The sequence below is a fragment of the Dermochelys coriacea genome, chromosome 3 (assembly GCF_009764565.3).
Source record: "Dermochelys coriacea isolate rDerCor1 chromosome 3, rDerCor1.pri.v4, whole genome shotgun sequence".
In the NCBI taxonomy this organism is placed as follows: Eukaryota; Metazoa; Chordata; order Testudines; family Dermochelyidae; genus Dermochelys; species Dermochelys coriacea.
In genome coordinates, this window is record NC_050070.1 from 68,039,200 (window position 1) to 68,067,183 (window position 27,984).

The 27,984-nt window shown below is 42.2% G+C and overlaps 1 protein-coding gene across 2 annotated transcripts; it reads left to right on the top strand.

Annotated features, from left to right (window-relative positions):
* Positions 1-951: 951 nt before the first annotated feature.
* On the top strand, positions 952-27,930 carry SLC35A1 (solute carrier family 35 member A1). Of its 2 annotated transcripts, XM_038396350.2 has the most exons (9): positions 971-1,173; positions 3,142-3,299; positions 5,385-5,562; positions 10,380-10,539; positions 11,888-12,040; positions 16,795-16,861; positions 25,172-25,348; positions 25,700-25,834; positions 27,396-27,930. In XM_038396350.2, the coding sequence occupies exons 3-9, from the start codon at positions 5,426-5,428 to the stop codon at positions 27,518-27,520; spliced, it is 954 nt and encodes a 317-aa protein (XP_038252278.1). In that variant the 5' UTR covers positions 971-1,173; positions 3,142-3,299; positions 5,385-5,425; the 3' UTR covers positions 27,521-27,930. The 2 variants fall into 2 exon arrangements, with proteins under 2 accessions (XP_038252276.1, XP_038252278.1); XM_038396348.2 differs by lacking the exon at positions 3,142-3,299 and having other exon boundaries at positions 952-1,173.
* The last annotated feature ends 54 nt before the right edge of the window (positions 27,931-27,984 follow it).

Below are 27,984 nucleotides of genomic sequence, written 5' to 3' on the forward strand. Positions count from 1 at the left end.
AGATAGCTCTTTTGCCCCCACTGCTTCCCTTGTAAGGCTATTCCAAAAGTTCACTCCTCTGATGGTTAGAAATGATGGTAAAATGAAATCAAGACATACATTAGTGCCTCTAGTCTTATAGTACAATTATAAAATCCTGCTCCTACAAGTGTGCCTGGTGCAGAGGGGCAGGGCCCCAGGGTGTTTCCGGTGCTGGCCCAGGCCTTGTGCTGTGTCACGGTCAGGTGCAGCCTGACCAGAGTCCGTGTCCCCGAGATGACAGATGGGGAGGCTGCTGGGTGATCTTCCATCTTCCTGCACTGCTATGCTGGAGCCTCTGCATTTATTTATTTGCAATAATTTTGCAATACTGTGCGCAGCATTTTTAATTTTTTCGGTGCAGAATCCCCTCAGGAGTAAGCCGCTCTGAGGGCACTGCTGAGGCAGTAAGAAAACGACCCGAGCAGGAGGCTGATGTTCTATGGGAGCGAAGGACAGCAGCAGACGCCATGTTGTGAACTTTGCCAGTCTGCTACCCCTGAGCAGAATGCACCTGTCACCGCCTCCCAGGCCAGCTGTGCTGCTGCTGCAGACAGGCCAATGGCCCAGCAAAGCAGGCCAGGGGTGACCGAGGCCTGGTCTGCGGGAGAAGCTGCATGGCTTTAACGTCAATCAGTTTGAATCTGGTGTAGTGAACTGCTGCAAAAGGCTGTGTGGACGCCCTCACTGAAGTCTGAGCCTGCCTTAGTTTTGTTTAGCAGACACCCAGCTCGGCCAGCCCGGAGTAAGAGTGGCCGCAGCCGCCGGGGTCTGCCCCGGTTGGGACGCGGCTCTGCCACGACCGGAGCGTAACTTTCTTGCGTAGGCAAACCCAACGCCCCTCCCCCCCCCCGCGCGCTCTGCCTCCTCTCACGCCACGTGACGCGGCCCCGTCCCTTGGCGAGCGGAATCCCGAGGGGGCGGGGCAAACTGACGGGCGCCGAGAGCCTCCGCCCTGCCGACCAATGGGGAATGGGGACACGAAGCGCAGACAGGCCTCAGACTCTATGGTGGCGCAGTTGAACGGGCCGCTCTAGGCGATCCTCGCCGTTCTTTATGGTACCTGGGAAGAGCGGAGGGGGCGGTGCCCGGTTGACGGCTCGGGCCCCACAATCTCGCCAATTTAAGCTGCGGACACCATGGCGCCTCCGAGAGGTGAGAGGCTCGGTACGGGGGGGGGGGAGGCTGGGACAGCCCCCCTTCCCCGCGCGAGACAGATCCGGGGCGCCGTCCCCCCCCCCCACAGGAGTGGGAGCTGCCTGTCCCGGACTAATTATTGGGGCGGGGGGTTGGGGTGGGCAGTAGGGCGGAGGGGGGATTGGGGTGAGCAGTGGGGCGGAGGGGACGGGTTATGGGGGATTGGGGTGGGCAGTGGGGCTGAGGGGAGGGGTTATGGGGGGATTGGGGTGGGCAGTGGGGCTGAGGGGAGGGGTTATGGGGGATTGGGGTGGGCAATGGAGTGGAGGGGAGGGTTATGGGGGGTTGGGGTGGGTGGAGGGGAGGGGGTTACAGGGGGATTGGGGTGGGCAATGGGGCGGAGGGGAGGGGATTATGGGGGGTTGGGGTGGGCAACGGGGCGGAGGGGAGTGGTTATGGGGGGTTAGGGTGGGCAAACTAACACTTTCTTTTATTTACTGTCAACCTTAGAAAAGTAAACGCTTTCAACTGTACTTTTCATTCTTGGGTCGTTGTATCTGTTTTACATTTTTCAGTGTAGACAATAAAACTCTAATGTCATGAAAACGTTCTGTTTGTATTTTCCCTGTCTGGACCTTGTAAATCATCTGGTTGTTGCAAAATCTAAATGTTGGTCCTAAAGCCAATTGATAGTCCCCTTTGAACTTGCATACCGAAGTATATAAGATTTTATCTATCCAAGGATGTAGTTAATTTACATGATTGCAGCTGTGGGATATGTGAGTGTACCTTATAGAAATATGATATACAATAAAAGGCATCACTCCCTTAAAACAAACTGAGGAACAGGATTAATCAAGTCATACCCAAATGTTTATTATGATCAGCTCACCTGCAGTGAACATAGAACAGTCATTCAGTAATTAACAGAGAACAATACATTTGAATAGATCAAACATCATTTTTTCAAAATAGTGGAAGCACTGTAGAGTGCACAATGCAATTTTACTGAAGTTTGTCAGCTAGGGTACCTACATATATGCACTGTGTCCTCCATTACAACATTTTACATTTCAGAGAGTTATTAGAGAAGGTTTTATTTATTAGTAATAATATGTAACTCTTTTATAGTGCATTTCATCAGTAGATTTCAAAGCACTTTACAGAGGAAGTCAGTATCATTATGCTATGGGCCAGATTCAGCCATGCTTATGTTGAACAGTATGTTAATGCAATAAACAGGACTACTTGCATAGATATCGTTCAACCTGAGCAAATGTGGTGAATCTAGTTGTAAAATATTATTAGGTGATGTTTTAATGCAATGGCTAATAGTTCTAGAGTGATTTCTGAACCACTGGAAAGTTTTAGATTCTGGACTTTTCAAAGGTACCATGCAAAATATGAAAAGGAGTATTTGTGGCACCTTAGAGACTAACAAATTTATTTGAGCATAAGCTTTCGTGAGCTACAGTTTACTTCATCGAAGCTCACGAAAGCTTATGCTCAAATAAATTTGTTAGTCTCTAAGGTTCCACAAGTACTCCTTTTCTTTTTGTGAATGCAGACTAACACGGCTGCTACTCTGAAACATGCAAAATATGGCATTAAAATACTACTTGAGAAATTCTTTTAACTAAACATAGATTTGAATCGAACCAAACCAAAATGACAGAAAGGGGAAATAATGCTGCCACAGAAATTGTAAAAAAGATCAGAAAGAGAGTTACAGGAGAAGATTTTCTCTTAAACCTTCAGTATTGACGTACTGTGTTGGAAAACCAAAACCACTTGTTTATATATGATTCAAAACCTTAGTCTTACTAATTTTTATGTTTTAATATCAATTATAATTCGCATATACAGTTAAAAAGTTTTTCCAACACTACTTTGGTTGCAGTGAGCTGTTACTATTAGTACATTCTAACAAGAAATTCCAGGATCATGGAACGGTCATCTTCTCCTCCGCCCTCTTCTCCCAAATAGTTCTCTTGGTCTACCATAAAGAGACTGGAAGAGTACTGCAAACCATAATGCTGTGTTTGCATAAGGAAATGTGAGGAGCGTAAAACACAAAAACCCCTCTTTTCTGACTGGAGAGACTGAGCCTGGGTCAAATTCATTCCTGCTGTTACTCCATTGAGGTCAGTGAAATCAATCTGTCAGTTTCATGGAGTTGAAACTTCTTCAGAATAAGTAGTAGTACCTGATCCTTTTCACTGCCAGAATTGAACTGCATGTGTAAAAACAAGGATAACATCCCTTTTTACAACTAACAAAGAGCTGTCTCACATCTTTATAATAACCATTAGAAAAGAATTAGTATTGGCTTGTTTGATCAGATATCTTTAGAAATTATATTTTTAGATTTGTGTGCTGCATTGTTACAATGTAGTATAAACACTGGACTTTGCATGTACTTCATATGTAAGGGACACAGGTGTTTAGATCCAAAATTTGACATATTTTAAAATGGTTTTAATCTGGTAAGGCAAATCCTTTGGATTTAAAATTTTAAAACTCTCTCTCCATGCTGTCACCAAATAATGTTAAAAATAGAAAAGCCATACTGTGTGTAGCTCAGTAACCTGTTTGACCTGTTGTTGCAGACAGTTAGTCACCGAGCCTGCATGTGAGATAATTTACAAATCCCGCTCGCAGAGGTATTCTTATTCCAGTTTAGGGATGCTATTACCCAAACAATGAGGTCACGTTCAGTGTCGTGTCTTTCGTTATGAGAGCTATCCTGCATTTTGGCTATGTTCCTGGCCTCATCCTGCCATGCTGGCAATTGGTCCTATATTGTAGTGTCCACCAAGGGAAGCTTTCTCTATTCCTCTTGGCACCCACGCTGTGGTGCATGTGGCAACCCCCACAGCAGAGTGTTGACTGCTTCTGCCTGCCAATAAATACTTAATTTACCTAGCACTGTGGATACTGTTTTTTGCAGAAGCTCAAGAGTCTGATATGGCTAGAAGGAGGGGAATCATGGTAGAAGTCAGACACAAAGCAGAAAGTATGTCTTCTGAACTCATTTATATTCTTGCCTATCCAAGAAATTTATTTCATATACTAGTAGTTGAAGGTCTGTGCAGTCTCACGAGAGTAATTCATAAAGTCAGGTGCACAGAAAAAAAAGTCAAAACAGGGGGCTCTTGTTTCTGTACACTGTGGTATAGTGTACTGTATTACTGTTTGTACATGTTGCCCAGTTTGTACACAGAGCTGCCCTCAGGTGAAAGCATGACCACCTCTTTATTACCCCACATAACCATTACTCCCACCTTCTCTGATCAACTGTCATGTTCCCGCCACCACAGAACCTTTGGACTACAGCATGGCATCTGGTTCTCACAGGGCCCACTGATGATTGAACCTGATGATATTTTGAACAAAAACAGCTCTAATTCATGCTTGTAGCTGTTTCAGTGACTTCACACTGACTCTACGGATGTTCTAGGCTTTGGAGTGACACATGGACAGAGTGACAATCCTGGAATCTTAGTATATAGTTGTACTATTTACTTCCTGTCCCATTACTATTTTAATGGAACCCCTCCTTTTGTACAATCACCAGAACAGTACATAAGAGGGTTGGGAAGGAAGCTTCCATTTATAACTCACTTTCCTGGATTGATCCTATGGTCCGCTATTTCTTTTCTTTTCTTTTCTTTTCTTTTCTTTTCTTTTCTTTTCTTTTCTTTTCTTTTCTTTTCCCATCTCAATTTTTAGTACACCTTAAACCTGCCATTTTTGCTGCTTTGTGCAGAGCCTTTTGCTGTTGCTGCTCTGACAGTCTGGTCAACTTTCTCCTCTGTATGCAGAGAACTAGTTATAGCTCACAGCAAGTGGTCATACACAAGTTATAGAGACGAGGATAACAGTGGAATATAGATTACTGCATAGGTAAATATCAATGTATGATTATACTCTTTTTCGAGCAATGGAGTTCTTTGGTAAAGGAACCCACTTGAAATCAAACATACCCGGACATTCCTTTCTCAGATAAAATCTTTGAGGTTCCAGTTTAGAATTCTTAGATACTGCAGTGGAATTGTAGTGGAACTACTGTGTGCTACTACAGTGCTTTTGAGACTGCTCTCCTGCTCTACAATGCTTGGTTGTGTTCTTAGTTTAGAATGAGGAGCATACTGAGTTGCTGTAAGTATACTAGCAAGTTGCTCTTTGACTGTTTCATGTTCCTTACTGAGCTATATTTTTTCTTTCAGAGAATGTCAGTTTACTGTTTAAATTGTACTGCTTGACGGTGATGACCCTGGTGGCTGCAACGTACACTGTAGCTTTACGATACACGAGAATAGCAGAAACAGAACTCTACTTTGCAACCACAGCTGTGTGCATTACAGAAGTTATCAAGTTATTCCTAAGTGTGGGTATTTTGGCCAAGTAAGTATGAGTGCTAACCACTACAGGAACTGCATTCTCATTCTTCTTCACACACACATGCCGATATATATACATACACACATATGGACATGAGGGTATCAGCTAGCTCTCTTTTTATATGCCTTACTTGTGAAGCTGGGCAGGAGTGGCGTTGAAAAATAATGCTGTGAAAGGATCAGTTTAAAGCATGTCAGAGCTTGTGAACTTTTTTCTAAATCACTTCTGTAAACCTCACAATATGCAGGTGTGTCCGTTTGCATTTTTTAAAATGTATGTGCTTTGGAGTAGGGTCAAAATGGATTAGATACAAAATACTGAGTCTTCAGAGTTCAGTATAGATGAGGGCTTGGCATTTTCCAGAATTGCGTATGTGTAAAAGTCTAGTATTCCCACTAATAAGATTCTTCAAATTCCACAAAAATCTTAATATTTCTATGAGGGGTGAAAGATATAATGGGTAAATCCACACTGAAGGATTATGGGAATATTAAGAGCCTCTGCAGTCTAGCCTTCAGATCAATGCCAGGTACAAAAGACCTGAGTGTGTGGGGGAGGTGGTCTGTCATTGCAGTTTCTTCCTTTTTTCCTGTGACATCTAGATTCCAAGGTCAAAAGGGACCCCGATGTTCATCTAATCTGACCTCCTGCATAACACAGGCCACAGAACTTTCCCAAAACAATTCCTAGAGCATAGCTTTTACAAAAATATTCAATCTTGATTTAAAAATTGTCAGTGATGAAGAGTCCATCATTACCCTGGGGAAATTGTTCCAATGGTTAATTACTTTAACTGTTAAAAATGTACACCTTATTTCCATTATAAATTTGTCTAGTGTCAACTTCTAGCCAGTGGATTGTGTTATATTTTTCTCTGCTAGATTGAAGAGCCCCATTATTAAATATTTATTCCCCATGTAGATATTTATAGACTGTAATCAAGTCACCCCTTAACATTCTCTTTGTTAAATTAAATAGATTGAGCTTCTTGAGCCTATCACTATAAGGCATGTTTTCTAATCCTTTAATCATTCTTGTGGCTCTTCTCTGAACCCTCTCCAATTTATCAATATTGTTCTTGAATTGTGGGCACCAGAACCGGGTACAGTATTCAAACAGCAGTCACACCAGGGCCAAATACAGAGATAAAATAACCCCTCTACTCCTTGAGATTCCTGTTAATGCATCCCAGGATCGCATTAGTTCTTTTCGCTATTGTGTCACATTGGGGGCTCATGTTCAGCTGATTATCCACCACAATCCCCAAATCTTTGCAACTTCTTTAGTATGCAAAAGAAATGCAGCTGGTATATAAACTCAGTGTTATCTCAAGATAACTGAGATATTTGCTTACATTTCAGTTTTTGTTAATTTAAAAGATCCAGCAAAAGTTTTTTTAATTAACATGCATAGTATCTGCAGTAATCAGAGTAGCAACCGTGTTAGTCTGTATTCGCAAAAAGAAAAGGAGTACTTGTGGCACCTTAGAGACTAACAAATTTATTTGAGCATAAGCTTTCGTGAGCTACAGTGCATCCGATGAAGAGAGCTGTAGCTCACAAAAGCTTATGCTCAAATAAATTTGTTAGTCTCTAAGGTGCCACAAGTACTCCTTTTCTATCTGCAGTAATATTAGCTTGAATTAAAATTTATAATATTTATTAATGCTGATGCTTCAGTGTATCAATTGATCACCCAATGGATTCAGAAAGCAATCTGCTCCCTTGGTGTGCATTTTGTGCCTTTGTCTGAAGCAGCCAGTGCTGATCAGTGTTAAAGTACAGGACACCAAATAAGATTAACCAGGGTTCTGTTCCAATATAGAATTTATGTAATAAAGTACACTTGCTATGGTTCTCTACTGTTTGTATTTTCGGCGTTGTATGTTCAAGTATGAAATGTTACTTTAAGCTTTGAATAAATGACAAATGACTGCCTTTTGAAATGGAGACGACTTACAGTTCAAGCTGTGTAATTATTTACTTTGCCTATAATTATGGGAATAAAATGAACCTGGTGTACTCCTGGCCATCTAAACTCTGAATTAGTAATTTGTTCAGATTCCCACATGATTTATAGCTTCTTAGAGTTGGGACTCTAAAAGCTAAAGTGACTTGCATTCTAATTTTATTTGGGATTACACATTTTGAACAAATACATACATACATATTACAAGCTTGATTATCATTTATATCTCTTTCATATCCAGTCCCATGAAAAACACAGAATAGATTTCCAAAATAAATGTACAGAAGCATCAAGGATGTTGAATTAGAGCCAAAGCACTTTATTTACTTTCTCATATGTGCCTTGGTTTTGCAGTATGTGTGATTAAGATCTGTTGTGAGATCTTTGTACTCCTTCTGCCAGTATTGTGAGTGAAGGATGAAGTTTCTTTATTAACTTTTAATTTTTACACTTTTTGTGGGTTTAAATCTATCTAGGTGTGCTCACGGTGTCTAATTTAACTTTAAATTACAATGTCTAATTCAGAATATTTTTGTTTTTTTATTTTCTCCCGCCCAACTCAAATAAGAGGTCTCACAGAAGGACTGCATATCTGAGCCCATAATATTCAAATATAATCAAATGTTGAGTGTGAATAATGAAAACAATTGCTCCTGTTCTCAAAAACAAGAGTGTTTAAAGGAGCATCGTTTATTTTTCATTACTGAATTCCATGCCAAATGTCAGAAGTACACGAAAACTCTGTTGTTTAACCACCAAGCCCCTGCCACCATGCCCCCCCATCACGAAAAATTTTTTAGGCACCTCACACTAAGATTTAGAGAAGTTCCTACTCTTCAGAACAATCTGGATGGAACAGATGGAGGAAAGGGGAAACATAACAAGCAAAATGACAGTTTGGCATGTATCTTGTTAAATTGTTAATTATGTTTCAGTAGTCTGTCCGTTACACTTACCCAGTATTTCAGTTGAGTTTATTTTTTTCTGTGTATAAATAGTAACTATTTCAGCCTCTGGCTACATGTATATAAACTAGAAAACACCTATCCAATGAAACAGAACTAAATCAAGACAATGTCAGCTAAAGAAAACTCAACTGTCTTCTAACTACGAAAGAACGAATGGTCAGCTGTAATAAGTATGTTGTGCTCCCTTCCTCTTAACACAAAATCCTGGCAGGTGAGGTCATTTTTGTGTGGGTGTGGGAAGGGGAGGGAAGTGGGTGTAAAGATTTCTCCTAAATTGTAAAGCAAACTGCAGGGTTTTTTCCTGTAGTGAAGTGGTTAGTACTCACAAGAGATCCTTCCTTTAAATGGTATGATTTGTTTAATCTTTTACATCAGTAACTTTGCTGAAATACAACCACTGTCTAATTTTGCAAAAAGAAAAGGAGTACTTGTGGCACCTTAGAGACTAACAAATTTATTAGAGCATAAGCTTTCATGAGCTACAGCTCACTTCATCGGATGCATCCGATGAAGTGAGCTGTAGCTCACGAAAGCTTATGCTCTAATAAATTTGTTAGTCTCTAAGGTGCCACAAGTACTCCTTTTCTTTTTGCGAATACAGACTAACACGGCTGCTACTATGAAACCTGTCTAATTTTGGTTCATCGTATTACTGCTATAATTTAACTTTGAGTGATCAGCCAAGCAATATACTATCCTTTGGACCTGATCATTCATGCTTAAGTACATTATTTTGTAATAGTACAGTACTGTATTAGAATTGAACAAAGGTAGGTGCAATTCTATCCTTTTTTTTTTCTTATTTAACGGCCTGCTTTTAACAAACAAAATGTGTGATATATTGTGGGATATCATCATCTGAAAGCTTTTGTGGTATTTTTCCACATTTATTCTAACAGTTAAACTTCACTGTAACCAGAGCATAGTTAATGTAGATAATTCTTTAGAAACAGAAATCTTATTCCTGGTCTGGATCATACAGTGCCAGGCAATGTGATGTGCTGTTTGAGGAATAATACCAAGAAACCTCATATTACATTAGATCCTTGTGTAATGTTTTGTTCCACAGTATAAACTTACCGTGTGGTGCTGAGCTGTAGCATCCATTCCTGTGCCTTTGGCACCACAGCTCTGCCTAGAACACTGCTTGCCTATAGTAGTATTTGGAGAGGCAGAGTACAGGTACAGGAGGGAAGAGGTGCTCTCTAGGACTGATTAAGGGCTTGTCTAGGAAGGTTAATCTGAATTAATTTAAATGTAAATTTAAAGCAGATTAATTAAACAGCTCTAAACCCTGTGTGGACACTTTTATTCAGAATTAAAATGGCCTTAATTTGGTTTATCTTAATTCACTTTGTAAATTACAGCAGACGTGGGACAATTCAGAATCAGAAGAGTGCAAGGGTAGGTTAAAGCCACAGTAGCCCCTCCTTCCCCGGGGGCTGAAAGTTCTGTGCTGAACCTCTTAAAGGCACAGCCCAGAATCTCACCCAGAGGCTGCAGGGGATTTGGAAAATCACAAAAGAAATTTGAGATGAGTCCAATATTAATAGCAAGAAAGAGCAACTCTGTGTGTATACTTAGCACTATAAACAATGGGCTGAGCAACTAATGTTACTGAAACTCTCTGTAGGGCCAACCTGTTGCTGAGAATTCATGTGTTAATGCAACTGACCTTTATCATTCCAAAATCTGCTCCTGGCCCTTAATGGTTTGTACTTGCTGGGAACCAAATTGATTTTCAGTGTACTTTTTTTAATTAATTGAAGATTCTAACTGTTTATTAAAAGCATGTTTTAAAGACCTTCCAAAGAACTCTGTTCATGGCATTTCACTGTAAATGAGTCATCAAATATGGTTGTGCTAAAACCTTTTATTTTGCAGAGAAACTGGAAGCCTGGGTAGATTGATGGCATCTTTAAGAGAAAATATATTAGGCAGCCCGAAGGAATTGCTAAAATTAAGTGTTCCATCTGTGGTGTATGCGGTCCAAAACAACATGGCTTTCTTGGCTCTTAGCAATTTGGATGCAGCAGTCTACCAGGTAACTGGCATTATTATGGTTAGGAACCAAAACACAGAATCCCGATTTTTATTTATTTTCAGGTTGTAGTTTTGTCTGCTTTAATGCGTTGTAACACCTTAGAATTTAATTATTATTATTATTCAAGCACTGAAAAGTGCTCATTAAAAGACACACATCAGGACAGACACTGAAAGACAAGATGTACTGGGAGGCCCAGAGGCAGGAGATGCTGTATTTATTTTTCATCAGGAAATCTATTTTTTCTCTTATGATTGAGTGTCTTGAAGAAAAGACAAGTTTTTAGGAGGTATTTAAATAAAGAGGATGGGGGGCCTGGTATGTAATGTAAGAAAATGCAATGACAGGAATCTTTGTAAGTTTATATGAACTGAGATTTACACATTTGTGTGAAAACTGGTGGTTGCATTAGTAATGGGGGGAAAATCCCATCTCTTGTAAACAGTGATTTATTATTGGCATTATGTGGCATTGTGCGTAGCTACACTTTAAAAAGCTGATTACCACACACTTGCCAAATGCAAGAAAGAAGTGAAATCTGGAGCACATCAAGTGATACAATCTGTAATTTACAGTGCATATGAATAAGGCATGAATTTTGGTAAATCCCTAAAACAGCCTTGCCATCTTCCATGTTTTTGTGTTCAGTTAGAACCAAGTTTTGTTCAGTGTTTTATCATGTTAGTTATGTTGCTTAACACGCTTCTGGAAGATGCTTAAATACTGTGATTATGAGGGTGATATTAGAATCTTTATAGGAGGGAATAATTCATGTGTAGTTTAAGTTGAAAAGTAGAACCTTAATTATGTTTGTTACTGTTAAACTTTGAAACCATGTATTTAGATTTAATAGTGGAAGGAACTGTGATTAAACCTTTGTTGTAAGTAAATTCCCCCCCACAAACCTGTCTTATTGTTAAAGTAACTCAATTTATTAATATAACCCTTATGCAAACTACATAAGAAAAGAAATAACCCCCCATCCGAAAACTTAAAAATTAAAATATTTTGAAATAATGAGGTAAGGTACTTGTATAAAATATTCTACTATCCTTACTGTGTGTTAATCACAATATTGATATTTAAAAATTCACCATATGCACTTCATTATCAACCAATTTAATCAGCCAATAAAAAGTAAACCCATTAACTGCCATGGAGTCATTCCAGATTCACATGTTTGTAATTGCAAATGAAATTTAGCCCATAATGAGGCACGGAATTAATACATCTGAGTATGAAATATTATATGCTGATGTCAGTGTATAGCTGAGTTCAGTATTCTATCTGTTGTGGTTTTGATGGAGTTCACGTAACCATATGCTATTTGCCATTTTCCCTTTTTTAGGTGACATATCAGTTGAAGATCCCATGCACAGCCTTATGTACAGTCTTAATGTTAAACCGTTCCCTAAGTAAATTGCAGTGGTTCTCTGTCTTTATGTTGTGTGGTGGAGTCACACTTGTTCAGTGGAAACCTGCTCAGGTTACAAAAGTACAGGTAAGCCTTATCACTTGGATACCTTCTCTGCACACTTCATCAGAAATAGCAGGCTGCCTTGAGCCACTCCACCTATCTATTTTACTCACTGTATGGTGGCTGTGGAATATTTGTAATAATGTGTGCCAGGTGCATCACAATTGTGTATCCATTTCCTTTTTGCAGCCACGCTGTTTCACAACGTAAAATGTTAGTTTGATCGTCTAGTTCAAATTCAGTGGTCCCCAAACTGTGGAGTGCGCCCCCGTAGGCAGGTGCGGAAGAACGTTTTGGGGAGGGGCGTGGTAGCCTTCAGCCCTGTTCTGCCCCCAGCTCTGCTCTGTCCCCAGCTCCCAGCTGCGGCTCCACACGCAGCTCCCCACCCCCAGCTGCAGCCCCAGCATTGGCCCTAGCTCCCAGCTGGCCATGGCCCCAGACCCACTCCTGTCCCAGCCTCGGCCCCTGTCCCTGACCGTGACCCTGTTCCCAGCCCTGGCTCCCAGCTGTGGCCTGTGGGGAGGAGTGGGGGATGGATAAGGGTAAGGGGGAGCACGAGAAAAAGTTTGGGGACCACTGCTTGCTTCTTCGAGAGATGTCCCTGTGGGTGTTCCACTCCAGGTGATGGTGCTTCTCTGTGCCTTTGCTCTGAGAGTTTTATAGCAGTGCCCGCATGGGTCATGCACGCACGGTGCCTGGCTTGCATGACATTGGCGCTTCATCCAGCTCACGTGCGACCCGGACTCCTCAATTTCTTCTCAACTGTCCCTGGCCTGTGACAGAGCTCAGCAATCCCATTGAAAACCTTCGTTTCAAATAGATAAGTTTAGATAAATTAGTGAGTTAGGATAGTTTAGACAAGTTAAGTTTCAGTTATTAGACTTACATCCCCTATTTAAAAAAAAAAATTTATTTTTCCATCCCTTAGTACAGTTAGTATTAGGTTAGGAAAATGCATGGTTCACCAGGATTTCACAATGTGCAGAAAGGCAATGCCTGTGTCAGATGGACACACTTAATGTGTCTGTTGCCTGGGGGAAAGCTCACATTCCTCAGAAGTGTGCCTACTGTAACAAATTGAAGGCTAGGGCCCGAAGGGATAGAGACCTGAGACTTAAACTCATCTTAATGGAGAAATCCTTAAGACCAGCCTCCGACCTGGGGCAGGAACCCTCTTCCTAGCATAAGTCACCGGTCTCCTCACCACCAAGGACCCCGAAGGCCCAAAAAACCCCGGCCATCCTCTTCACCCCATAGAGAGCAGACAAACACAAAACAGTTGCTGACCAAGTTGCTCTCATTGGTGCTGTCTGCACCGCTGGCACTGTCTGCGTGGCGGCTGCCAGCGAAACCCAGGGCTCTGGTGCCAAGGCTAACGTCTCTAAGCTGCTCACCTCCACCACGGCACTGTTGGCAGCTCCAAAGGAGATGGCACAAGCAACCACTCCTATCTCCATGCCACAGCCCAGTGCTGCTACCGCAATGGTGCCAACACAAACTGCACCAGATCAGCACACTGTACCCCCGATGCAATAGACACCCAGGCTCTTGGCACCACACTATTTTCAGCACCATGCTATTTGCAGCACCCCAAGGATTTGTTGGTCTCCTCGACTCTGGAGTCCCCTCTCTTATGCACCGATGTCTCACCGGGGGCCAGCAGTACCACACCAACATTTATCTTCGATAGCATCACATTTTTTCGAGCGATGAAGATGAGGAGGAGCTGAAGACGAAAACCAGTCCCCCTGCTCCAGTGCTGGTATTATAGTTGTTAAGGTGACCATCTTGAACTACTGCTTTCTCCCAAACCTGTTGAGTTGCCTGAGATCGAGGATAGGTCACCATTGCCATTTTTCTTTTGTGTTAAAAAGTAGTGCGAGTAAAATCCCTTCCCCTGTGTTGTGCAGGAACAGTCTCTACTGCCCCAATTTTAGGAAATGATCTACCTCCTGGTGTAGCAAATGTTCGTGAGAGGGGTCCCTGAAGAGGGACAGGGAGAAGAGATGGGTAGGAGAATATAGATAGGAAAGGAATGGTATAAGCCTCTCCGGATGACTTCTGGGGCCTATTTGTCCGTGGTGATGGCAGACCATTTCAGACAAAATGGGAGCAAACTGTCTCCAAGCAGATGGGTGGATGGTGTAAGTGCTAGAATGGGGGGAGGTCTTCCAGACCCTCCACCAAGCCTTCAAATCTGTTTATTAGAGGTTGAGATGCCACTGGTTGTGGAGGGCATTGTCGTTATGGTCTCTGTCTGTCGGTGTTGTTGTTGTTGTTTGTAAGGCCTCTGGTGTTGCTGTGTGTATGTTGGGTATCTATTCCTCTGATATGGTTGATATCTGTATTGTCTCCTTCTTGTAGTAGGTGTATGAATGCTGAGGGTCCGGAGAATGGCCCGCAAGTCCTTCATAGTGTGCAGTACCTCAGTGGTTTTGGCTGCAACAATTTTTCTCCGTTGAAGGGGAGATCTTGAACCGTATTTTCTATCTCCCATGGGAATGCTGAGGAGTTAAACCACCAGGCTCGTTGCATGACCACAGCTGTAGCAATGGACCTGGCAACTATATCAGCAGCATCTAGTGAGGCCTGTAGAGCCATGCGTGTAATCATCTGTCCTTTAGAGACCAGAGATTTAAATTGTTGCCTCTTTTCCTCTAGGATCTCATTAATAAAGTCCATACATTTGCCATAGTTCCTGTGGTCGTATTTAGCAAGTAGTGCCAGGTAATTTGCCACTCTGACTGGAAGCATGGATGAAGAGTATACTTTGCGGCCAAATAGGTCCGACCTCTTATTCTCTTTATTGAAGGGGGTGGATCGAAAGTGCTGTTGTTTGCCCCTTTGATTGGCCACTTCCATTACCAGCGAGTTGGGTGCTGGGTGTAGGAATAGAAATTCCAGTCTCTTTGAGAAAACATAATATTTTCAGTCCGCCCTTTTGCAGGTAGGAATTACGGTGGCTGGAGTTTGCCACACAGTCTTGGCAGGTTCCATGATAACCCCACTGATTGGCAATGCTATCTTGGAGAAAAAAGATGTCTGTAAAATATCCGTTAGCTCATGTTGAGTTTCCAGCACTTCCTCCAGAGCAATTTTAAGCTCATTGGCTGCTCTTTTGAATAAGTCTTGGACGTGGGTAAAGTCATCTGCTGTGGTTGGAGGCATAGTAGCCTTGTCCAGTGAGGAGGATGAATTGTTGTTGGTTGGTGAGGTGTCGGAGCAGTGTCCTCTTCCTGCTCTGCCATTGGTTCATCCCCGTCTCAGTGACTACAGTCTCTGAATGTGGAGGTGGGGATCTGGTATCTTCCCTACATTGGCTGTGGCACCTGCTGTAGTGTCTTTTGTAAGATCCCCAGGGATTCCAGTATGGCCAGTGACCAGCATAGGGCATGAGTGGTGCCATGCATGGGTGGCCGTACCACGGTGGCATGTCATGAGCATATGAGGGTTCTGGCCATAGGTGTCCCGATTGGGGAGGAATGGAGGAGTTTAAAGCAGACTCCACAGTAGAGAAGGAACCGAGGAGTCCAGGTCGCGTGTGCGCTAGATAAAGCGCTAACATCATGCGAGGCAGGCACCACGCATGCACGACCCATGTGGGCAGCTGCAAAACTCTCCGCAAAGGCGCAGGGACCCAACATCACCTGGAGTGGGGCACCTACAGGGGGACACATCTTGAAGAACCTCAGTGACTGCACAAGGTGAGTAACCTCATACTGATTCAAACAAGCTTGTTGCTCTGCCATATCCTATACTTTTTTGGAAGAGAAGAGATTGCCACAAGTAGCATAAATTACCACTATAGTAAATTCAATAGCATAGAAAATATTGCAGCAATTCACTTTTTTCAGTAATTGGTGTTGAGTATACTCTAGTAGTTGGAGCAAGGAACTGGGAATCAGTAGTAATAATAATATCTGGCTTTTACATAGCACTTTACAAATGGAGGTAAGTATCATCCCCATTTTACAGATGGGGAAACTGAGGCACAGAGTGGTGAAGTGGCTTGCCCAGTCACCTAGTGGCAGAGCTGGGAATGGAACACAAGCCTCTTTAGTCCCAGTCCAGTGCTCTAGCCGCCAGGCTAAACTGCTTCCAGAGAGCTGCATTTCATTCCTAGTTCTACTGGTGTCTTGTCTTGTGTGACCATGAGCAAGTCACTTAGGCCAGCATCTTTAAAGTTGTGTGCTTAATGTTAGGTACCTAAATCCATACTTTAGGCAGATAAAGTGCCTTCCTTTACCGTGATCGTTGTAGGAGCTCTGTCCCTCTGAAAAGGTCACTTAAGTGCTTTCCTGTAGCTGTGCAAATTAAAAGACTAGCCATAACCATTCTAGTAAACTGAAATATAATGACAATCTGCATACTACTAATGCTTCCTCACATGGGAGTTAAGGTTAATCTATAAAGTACTTTAAAATCTGCATATTAACTATGTGAGTGTAAAAAGTTACTACAAGATTAGAGGAAATAAAGAAACCTCATGTGTCTGAAAAGCTGAGAGATAGGGTTGGTGGTTTGCCTTTGTAATTTGACTTGTGTGTCTCAGTACTTCTAAGGTTAGTAAAATATACTTGGCAAATCAAACTCCATAGTGAAGCATCAGTGAATAGAGTTAGCTAAGCTGTAGGGCAGCTGTGGCTAAGAAACGGTTACTAACTGTAACTATAACCTAACACATTTTCACACAAATTGGCTTCTGGAAATGATGACTGTAAATTACTCTAGTTATACAACTAACCTCCTACCTGTTTTGTTTATGATTCATGTTGCAGATGGAGCAGAATCCATGGTTAGGGTTTGGCGCTATAGCTATTGCTGTATTATGCTCAGGATTTGCAGGTAAAACATTTCTGTATGCAGTTTGTTTTAAAAGAACAGGCCATGGGGAAAACTAAAACATTTCACATCTCTTATATTAACTGTATTTACTGATTTACAAGACTGTTTGAGAGTTAAGCAAGGACTTCTGCACACATTTTCCTTCTATTTCCTGTGGTCGTTACACTGAATTTGTGACATCACAATATTTAAATAGCAAAATATAGTGATGTTACAAACCCATGGTTTTGAGTTCAAGGCTGGCTTAAGCAGGAGAGGCAGACCTGTGAGAGGAAGAGCCCTTCCTCAAATATAAATATCTACAGTTATGCTAAAGGAAAATGAGAAAGTGACTTGCTCAGTACAGTGTTTTAAATAAAAACTCCTTCTCCAAGTTTGCTTTGGTGTGAAAGTTCCCTTAAGATTTAGAAGAGAAGACCCATATTCCTCCAGGTGTGGAATGGAGTTCATTTCAATTTTTGTGCTGGTTCCGCCTCTGGAATAAGCCTTTCCCTAGTCCTGTGGGTGCAGTTGAAAATCAATGAGACGCAGCGGGATCAGGTGTAATATTAGATGGTGAAAGGAGAAGCAGGGAACGTAGGAGAAATTCTGTAAAAATGGAGTCTTTCCTTCTTGCTGTCTTTTATCCTTTCACCACTACAGGAGCCAGGGAACTGGGAACAAGTGAGCTGCCGTTTAAAGGATAATTGCAGTTGTTTTTTCTTTTGCATAAGTTTACAGGGTTCAGAAGGAATGCTTTCCTGGCTGTAAACTTAGAGCTGATGGAGTCAGTTGCTGCAAATCGTACTGGTTTTTTTTTTCAGTTGAACAATTGGTCATGAACCAAGAATTATCACTTCCAACCACTTCTAGTTTTCACCACATGAAGCTTCCCATGAGGCTCCTCTGGTTATCACATGTTGTCAAAGCTGAATCCCCACTCTGTCACTCCAAGTGCAGAAATGGGGCCTGCAAGGATTTTAAAAAATTAATACTTGCCACTCCAGGCCTGTATTAAATTCCTAAGGTATAGCTTTTCTCTGACCTTGCTTGGTAAACGCTGCACCACCCAAATGCAAAAAAAAACCCTTGAACCCAGGAAGGAGCACTTGGGAATTCCTCCCTGTGTAGTACCCTCAAGCCCTTCACCTCCCTCTCCTCTCCAGAGAAGAGCTGAGAAGAAAACAAAGGAAATTAGCTGTTGCTACCATCTAATAAACAATATGCACTAACCTCTTAGGATACCAAAATCCAATCCTGTTCTTTAAAAAGGTACATTTTATTAAAAAGAAAAAGAAGAAAATACATCTGGAACTTAGGCTTTTGCTAGATTTTAAAAGAGCAATTCCAAAAATCAAGCACCCAAATAGCTTTCTTGGGGGTTCAGCTTAAAGGTTACCAGCAAACAGAAGCATCTGGGTTTAGCACAGAGGAGTCCACAAGCCAATAAGAGAAATCACCCTAATCGCATCTAGCTAAGCATTCTGATCTACTTATGCATTTGGAGTTCAGATAAGTAGTTCTAGGCATGACCTGATGATTCATGATCATACCTGGCTTAAGTTGCTTATAGCATAGCTGCTCTCCCTCCAGACCAGAGAACAACAGACAAGGGAAAGTTTCTTTCCCAATTTTAAAAGTTCTACCTTCCTATTGGCTTTTTTGGTCAGGTGCCCACTTTTTTTTTTTTACCTGGGGGACTTTTTAACTCTTTACAGGTAAAACAAGTAGAGAACACCTACCAAGAGGCATTTTACAGCTAACTGGCTGGGAAGGGATCTATCCCCCCACTTTATTTATCACACATGTGCTTATTGCTATATTAGTAGAAAATAAATTCCTTTTGAAAAAAAGATCTTCGCAAAAACAGCCTTATTTATAATACAGACCCCCCAAAGTGCCTATCTACGGCTCTAGCAGCCTTCTCCAAAGGGTTAAAAATACCAATAAAAAATTAATTCAGCAGCTGTTCCTCAGCCTGAAACCAAAATGCCGTAATCAAGCCAGCATCCCCTTCCCTATCTACCTCATGCCATGCTGTTCCCTCCCCAGCAGCCTGTGTAAATAGGTGGGCCTTGGCAGCCTACCCTGAAGGTCAACAAATTCAAACCATTTGGGACCAGAGTGGGGGAGATTCAGAGTTAAGGGACCCCTCTCTTCTATAGCAAGAGGGCACCAGGATGAGGTACCTCCCCTGACAACAATTATTGCAGTGTAGCATAGGGAAAGATATGGGCAGATCTAAAGCCATTTTGGGCTTTAAAGGTTCAAAACAACACCAAGTTCCACTCAGAAACCATTATGCAGTCACTGTAGAGCCCAATGCATTGGTATCATGTACTGCCAGTGAAAATAACCACTTAATGAGCTAGCTGATACATTTTGCATTAGCTTCAGTTTCAGGGCTGACCATGTAGAGTGTGTTGTGCTTGTCTAGCAAAGTCCACATCTGAAAAACAGTTGGAATCTCCTAGCCATATGAGAGTGGAAAAAAGCTTTCTTTGAAACTATTGCTATTGTGATGATAATAGCAGCTGGGGATCCAGTGGACCTATAAAAATAGGTTTGTCCAATGTAAATTGACAGAATACCTTTTAATAATTCCAATCTATATCAAGAATAGCTTCTCCTGAGTGCTGTCCACTCCATCACCCCCAGTAATATTGCCCAGTTGATTTGTGCTTTTTGTGTGCATTCAGATGTTTTATACTAAATCTCAAATATTATATCATTGGTCTGGAAAGCAGCCTCAGACAGTTGTGTTCTTCCGAGATGGTAACATTTATGGATCATGTTGACATCAAAAGCAGCTTATTGAGCAGTTGATTAAAAAATGACTCAGACTTAAGTTTTCCAACTGGCTGCAATGAATTATGTCTCAGTGGGCGGAAAGCAGAACAATGAGACCACTGTGAATTTAACAACTACTGTATCAATCACAGACTTTGGTTTTTTTGCTCTGCTCTTACAGTATATATCTCTGCAATGATGTTCAATTTTCCTGTTTAATTTTTTGTATTTACACATGTGCAGTTATAAATCTGCTCTGTAGCCTCTGTATGTCTCATACATACTTGCAATGTTTTTTGTATTTTTTAAAATTCTGATGGTCTTAAACGCTAATTCTATTCTTCATCAGTAAACTAGTAGCGTGGCCCTGATTTTTCAGAGAAGCTAAACATCTCTAGCTCCTGTTGACTTCAGGTGATGTTGTGGGTGTCTAGTGCTGGTGAAAGTTATGCCCCTAATTTCTGTTATAAAAGCACTTCCTCCTCTTCTCATTTCTCTTCGTTTACCCATCCCATCCTGGTTCAGTGGTAATGTGAGGGCAGTAACTAGGAATAAATACAATAATTAACAAATGGAAAAGGGAAGAGAGAGCAGTCAGGATAAATAGAAATTATGAAGCAAGAAATTGATACGGGAAGCTAAAGATAGAAAAAATCCATGGCTGTAAGGACAATAACAAATTTTCTCCACTATATCATGAGTAAAAGAAACCTTAACAATGGTATAGCCCAGGGATGGGCAAACTTTTTGGCCCAAGGGCCACATCTGGATGGGGAAATTGCATGCAGGGCCATGAATGTAGGGCTGGGGCAGGGGTTGGGGTGCGGGAGGGAGTGTGGAGTGTGGGAGGGGGTGCGGTGTGCAGGAAGGGGCTCAGGGCAAGGGGTTGGGGTTCAGGAGGGGTGTGGGGTGTAGGAGATGACTCAGGGCAGGGGGTTGGAGTGCAGGAAGGATGCGGAGTGCGGCAGGGGGCTCAGGGAAGGGTTGGGGGCTCGGAAGGGGGTTGGTGTGCAGGAGGGGTGTGGAGTGTGGCAGGGGGCTCAGGGCAGAGGACTGGGGGCAGGAGGGGGTGTGGAGTGTGGGAGAGGGCTCAGGGGGTTGGGGTGTGGTGGCTCAGGGCAGGGGTTTGGGGTGTGGCAGGGGTGCAAGTTGTGGCAGGGGGCTCAGAGCAAGGGATATGGGTGAGGGGTGTGGCAGGGGCATGGGGTTGAGGGGTGCAGGAGGGGTGTGGCATGCAGCAGGAGGCTAAAGGAAGGGGCTTGGGGTATGGGGTGCAGGAGGGGTTCAGGTTGTGGGCTCTGGCCCGATGCCACTTACCTGCAGCGGCTCTGGGGTGGCAGTAGTGTGCCGTGGGGCTAAGGCAGGCTTCCTGCCTGCCCTGGCCCCGTGCCGCTCCCGGAAGCGGCCGGCACCATGTCTCTGCAGCCCCCCGGGGGGGTGGCAGAGGGCCCCGCGCGCTGCCCTCACCTGCCTTAGCGCCACTGTGCCACGGGGATGGCAATCTTGCAGGTCAGATCCAAAGCCCTGATGGGTCAGATCCGGCCCGTGGGCAGTAGTTTGCCCACTCCTGGTATAGCCCATTACTAGGTGAAGATGCTAAAATTGTTAATGCAGCAAAAGCACAAGTGTTCAATAAATATTTCTGTTCTGTATTTGGAAAGCAGTAGGATAATGTATTTGTGTCATGGATGATGAAATACTTTCCCAACTGTTAGTAATTAAGGAGTATGTTAGATAACATCTACTAGGGATAAACATTTTAAAACGAGCAGACCTGGATAACTTATACCCAAGAGTCTTGAACGAGCTGGTTGAGGAGCTCTCCAGCCCACTGATGTTAATTTTCAATAAATCTTGGAATACAAAGGAAATTCCAAAGACTGGATGAGTTCTGTTGTGCCAGTGTTCAAAAAAGGGCAAGTGGGGTGAACTGGGTAACCATAGGCTGGTTAGTCTGCCATTAACCCGTCATAATTATGGAAAATCTGATAGGGGATTCAGTTAATAAAGAATTAAAGGATGCCAGCTGACATGGTTTATGGAAAACTGAACTTGTCAAACGGGTTTAATTTGTTGATGAGGTTACTAGTTTGGTGGAATAAAGATAACTGCATAGATATAATACTAAGTCAAACACCTTACAAAATTGTTAGAACTCAAGCTTCTCATTCAAAAAGGAGCATTATACAATATCAAAGCACAAGTTAAAGAGGTTAAGACCTGGCTAACTAACATACCTCAAAGTATTTGTCAATGGGGCTCATCATTGAATTGGGGTGTTTTTAGGGGGATTCTTCAAGGATCGGTACTAGGCTGATGCTATTCAACATTGTCATCAGTGGTTTGGAAGTGGGGTGTTAGGGAGCTTATTCCTTCACCCACTCTCTTCCCTGGTCCTTCTTGCATGAACAGAGAGCAACAATACCCGAAGTCCAAAGGTGCAAACAATTCGATGTTTATTGGGGTGAACTTCCATCAAGCATGATTCCAGTTTCCTTCCTTAGTGTCCCCCTTCCCAGCTCTGACACCACAGAGCCTTAGCTGTGTCCCTGTTCCCGTTCCCCCCCTTAGCAAAACATGATTCCAATTCCCCACCTCCATTTCTCCCCCCTGCTTCCTGATTGACTGCAGACTGTATGTAAAACTGAGTTCCGCTTAGCTATACCTTAACCAATCATTTTACTGAAATTTAACTAACCAATCCTAACATATTGTAACATGATTATGTAACCAATTATATCCCACCACCTAATTAGTTTAACCCAGCAAAATTAATTATACAGCAGACGAAAACAATCACAGAACCAGACAGAGACCAGGGCCAAATAAACAATAGCAAAGTGGGAACTATATGACAAAACAATACAGAATGAGAATTTCACATCCCAACTATTGATAAGTGAGTTCTTGCCAGACAGGATACTATCAAATAAGTTTCCCTTTACATTTTCTAGGCACTTCCCTTTCTCTGGAGGCGATAGGCATTATCAGGACAGGATTGTGTTCCTAACAGCCCAATAGCACCTCTTTCAAATGTGAAAGTTTGAAATGTGAGGAAGTGACCGGTCGCTTCCCAGCTTATAGCTGCTTCTGCTGCTTAGCCAAAGGCCTTAGCCTAAGAACAGGGCCTCAGACTGTTACAGTGAGAAAATACACTTATATTCTTAGAGTATAGGCCTTTACAGACAGGCCTGAATATCTATATTCTTACAAAAAGAAAAGGAGGACTTGTGGCACCTGAGAGACGAACAAATTTATTTCAGCATAAGTTTTCGTGAGCTACAGCTCACTTCATCAGATGCATTTAGTGGAAAATACAGTGGGAGATATATATACACAGAGAACATGAAACAATGGGTGTTACCATACACACTGTAAGGAGAGTGATCAGGTAAGATGAGCTATTACCAGACGGAGAGCGGGGGGGAAGGGGGAACCTTTGTAGTAATAATCAAGGTGGGCCATTTCCAGCAGTAGACAAGAACGTCTGAGGAACAGTGGGAGGTGGGGGAAATGAACATTGGGAATGGTTTTACTTTGTGTAATGACACATCCACTCCCAGTCTTTATTCAAGCCTAGTTAATTATATCCAGTTTGCAAATTAATTCCAATTCAGCAGTCTCTCGTGGAGTCTGTTTTGAAGTTTTTTTTGTTGAAGAAGTGCCACTTTTAGGTCTGTAATTGAGTGACCAAAGAGATGAAGTGTTCTCCGACTGGTTTTTGAATGTTATAATTCTTGACGTCTGATTTGTGGCCATTTATTCTTTTATGTAGAGACTGTCCAGTTTGACCAATGTACATGGCAGAGGGGCATTGCTGGCACATGATGGCATATATCACTTTGGTAGATGTGCAGGTGAACGAGCCTCTGATAGTGTGGCTGATGTGATTAGGCCCTATGATGGTGTCCCCTGAATAGATATGTGGACACTGTTGGCAATGGGCTTTGTTGCAAGGATAGGTTCCTGGTTAGTGTTTTTGTTGTGTGGTTGTGGTTGCTGGTGAGTATTTGCTTCAGATTGGGGGCTGTCTGTAAGCAAGGACTGGCCTGTCTTCCCAAGATCTGTGAGAGTGATGGGTCGTCCTTCAGGATAGGTTGTAGATCCTTGATGATGGCGTTGGAGCGGTTTTAGTTGGGGGCTGAAGGTGATGGCTAGTGGTGTTCTGTTCTTTTCTTTGTTGGGCCTGTCCTGTAGTAGGTGACTTCCGGGTACTCTTCTGGCTCTGTCAATCTGTTTCTTAACTTCAGCAGGTGGGTATTGTAGTTGTAAGAATGCTTAATAGAGATCTTGTAGGTGTTTGTCTCTGTCTGAGGGGTTGGAGCAAATGCGGTTGTATCGTAGAGCTTGGCTGTAGACAATGGATCGTATGGTGTGGTCTGGATGAAAGCTGGAGGCATGTAGGTAGGCATAGCGGTCAGTAGGTTTCCGGTATAGGGGGTATTTATGTGACCATCGCTTATTAGCACCGTAGTGTCCAGGAAGTGGACAGGGGGTGGTAAATGATGATGAGGACTGGGCAGTCACACACAGTGATCTGGATTGCTTGGTAAGCTGGGCCCACTAAAACAAAATACACTTGAATACAGCCAAATGCAATGATACATCTAGGATCGAGGAATGCAGCCAGACTTGGAGAACAGGGACTGTATGCTGGAAAGCAGTGGCACTGAAAAAGATGTAGGGGTCATAGTGGACAGGTAACTCAACACAAGCTCCCAGTGTGATAGTTGTATCCACTACAAACGGGAGTAGTGAGGTGATTTGACCTTTGCGTTGCTGTACAATTGTGGGGTCTACATTTTAAAAAGGATGTTCAGAAATGGAGAGGGTGCAGAAGAGAGCCACAAAAATTATTCAGGTGCTGGAGTAAATGCTTTATGGTGAGCTCTTTAAGTGTCTCAATCTGTTTACCTTAGCTAAAAGAAGATTGAGGTGACTTGATTACAGTGTGTAAGTACCTTCAGGGGGAGACAATAGTGGGTACTAAAGGGCTGTTAGATCAAGCAGGGAAAGGCAGAACAAGAACCCAATGGCTAGAAGCTAAGGCCCAACAAATTCAATTAGAATTGGGCCATGATTTTTTTTTCAGTAGGGTGGATTAGCCCATTGAAACAAAGAACCAAGGGAAGTGGTAGATTCTCCATTTCATCATATCAAGACTGGATGCCTTTCTGGAATGCTTTACCTAGGGAGGTGGTGAAATCTCCTTCCTTTGAGATTTTTAAGATCAGGCTTGACAAAGCCCTGGCTGGAATGATTTAGTTGGGGATTGGTCCTGCTTTGAGCAGGGGTTTGGACTAGATGACCTCCTGAGGTCCCTTCCAACCTTGATATTCTATGATTCTAAGATTATGCTTTAGCCAAGCAAGTTACTGGCTCAATACAACTGATAATAGATTAAATGTAATGGGTTTATGATAGACAGGTGGTCATCTAGAAGATGATATAATGATCCCATTCAGCACCTTAAACCTCTGTATATCTACAACCTTTAAGAGTGATTTTTGCATTCACCTTTATTGAATTCTCTCTTTTCAGGAGTCTATTTTGAGAAGGTATTAAAGAGTTCAGATACTTCCCTGTGGGTGAGGAACATTCAGATGTACTTGTCTGGGATTGTGGTGACTTTAGTTGGTGTTTACATGTCAGAAGGAGCTCAAGTTCTTGAGAAAGGATTTTTCTTTGGCTACACATATTATGTCGGGTTTGTCATCTGTAAGTATCTTTCAGTTCTGGTGCCTTGTGACGTTGCTTCTGACTGATGCAAAACACTCAAATTCAGTGAGTAAGTGAGTTTGGAGAGGAAACATTTAGATTTCCTTATAAAAATTAAATAACTGCTTTTTCAGCAAAACATTAACTAATGAATAGAACATCCATAATAATTCTAGTCATGTCCTTTCTGCTAGATGCCATTTAGACGATCTATTTTGTTGTGTGTGTTTTTTAAAATTACAGGTTAGCAAGATCAGATCATAGTACAAAACAATCTATACACCATTACAGGGCTAAACAAATTTTTTACACCAAAACTTTAATAATAAGAATGTCTTATTTGCTTCCCAGTGCTTGCCAGTGTTGGAGGCCTCTACACTTCTGTTGTTGTTAAATACACAGACAACATTATGAAAGGGTTTTCTGCAGCAGCAGCCATTGTCCTTTCTACTGTTGCATCGGTGATGCTGTTTGGTTTACAGATCAGTAAGTTGTTTTTGGCTAATATTTGAAGTGACCTCATATCCTTGTTTCATCCTCCCGAGTAGGCTGGTTACAGAGCATGTTATAATACTTTACAGTCTACTGTGGGGTTGTTTTTTTTTTTTTTTACCTTGGCATGTAATTTTTAGGACTGATGTTGGCTAGCACTCAAGCTGTGTTGGAGCATATTTCCTAGATATTACCGTCCTATGTGTCCTAGTAATAGTATACTTCATGTTCGTGGGGGGGGGGGGAATTCATATGTGCCCCTTCCCTCCCCCAACATCCCTCACTTGCTACTTAGAAAGGCTGAATATCAAAACCTTTCATTTTCATGTTCACCAGAGGCTGGAACTCTTTCATTTTAAGTCGCTCCGTTATGTCAGTTTCTGATCCTGTGGCTAATGCAAAAATTAGTATTACTGTATCTATGACAGATGTTGAGTTGCTGACAGTAGCTAATAAAGGAACTGCTACAATATTTTCATGCAGCATTCACTAACTTTGAGCCAGTCCTAAGATAACTTCTCAATTATTCATGAAATAGCAATGCCAAGTCCACAGTAGTTGTTCTACAGAGTGCTGTAATAACTGTTACCGTCCTGTTTACACTGTGCCATGACTAACATGTGTGCATCAGGCAAACCCCAGCGTAGTGGTTTAAGGACAAATCTTACATCCTTCACTGCAGAGACAAGGTAATATTTTTTGTTGGATGAGTTTCTGTTGGTGAGAGAGACAAGCTTTCAAGCCACATAGAGCTCTTCAGGTCAGCTCTGTATGGCTCGAAAACTTCTCTCTCTTACAAACAGAAGCTGGTCCAGTTAAAGATATTACCTCACCCACCTTCTCCCTCTAATGTCCTGTGACTAACGCCGCTACAACTACACTTCATCCTTCACTGCAGTCAGAATTCTGTCCAACATGACATTTATCCAGCAGGAAGAGGCAGAAGGCAATGGTGGAAGAACTTAAGAATGTGAGGGGTGGTATGACTTAATGATGTGAAACTTGCAAGGGAACTTTGCATAAAGTGAAAAGCTTCCCAAGAGTTAGATCTAATGGGCTGTGGAACAGTGCCCCAGGGTGAGTGGTGGAAGCTTGACTGTCATTTTTAAAACTAGACTGGACAAAAGACTAGAAAATGCACTGGAGTGGCTGATCTAACTTCTGTGACAGAACCTCAGTTTTACTAATAATACTCAAAAGTCAGTATAGATTTGGAAAAGCAAACTGCTAACTCTGTATATAGATTACAATTCCAGTTACAGAATATTTTTTGATTAGAGGCCAATCATGGGTTTGTTTTGACCACATTGAATGAGTAGAATCCAGCAGTCACTAAGGAAGAACAAATACAGAATGGTAGGATGTCTGTTTCAGACTTGCTCCTCTGACCTTCACCATATGATTTACAAATTATTAGGATGACAGCTCATATGTATAAATTAAGGAGGATGTTGGAATAGTAGACTGTAACTTTCTCAGTTAAGTCTCACATGAAAATTTATTTTTTTGTTATCATTTGGAGGGAGTGTTTAAACAGTGTTTTGTTTCCTTCCAGCTATAAGCTTTGCTCTGGTGCTCTCCTGTTTGTATTTCTATATACCTGTATGGATTACCTCGACAAGACACCACAAAAATCCAGCCATCGTTAGAGACAGTGAGTTCGAAAGAGAAACTTATTAATATGTGATGTTTGCCATAAGAAAGGACAAGAGACACTGCAAAGGAAAGACTGGGGGAAAAAAACCCCATTTTTAATTAGCCTTAAATTAGTCATGGAAAGACTTAACTTGGACAGAATAAAAGCAGCAGTTAATTCTGGAAGAAAGTGAAGAGTTTTCATTGGATGATATAGACTCTCCATTATTGCCAAGCTCCTGAAGAAGCTTGTTCATGTTAGGCATGTTCCTTTCATGTTGGACTGTGAGGAGCCCACCTACCAGCAATGCAGAATGAAGGAATTAAACCTTCTGTTGTATATAAAAGAGGGACATTGTCTCCGGCTGTATATTTGAATGACTGTATTGTGCCATTTATGAGCAGAAATGCTCAAAGGCTTCAGAAGCTCTATTAAAGGAGATCTCATTACCAAAGCTGCTCCTTGGGCTCCTGAATTCTGAAAGTGTTAGTCTGATTACCCAAACATA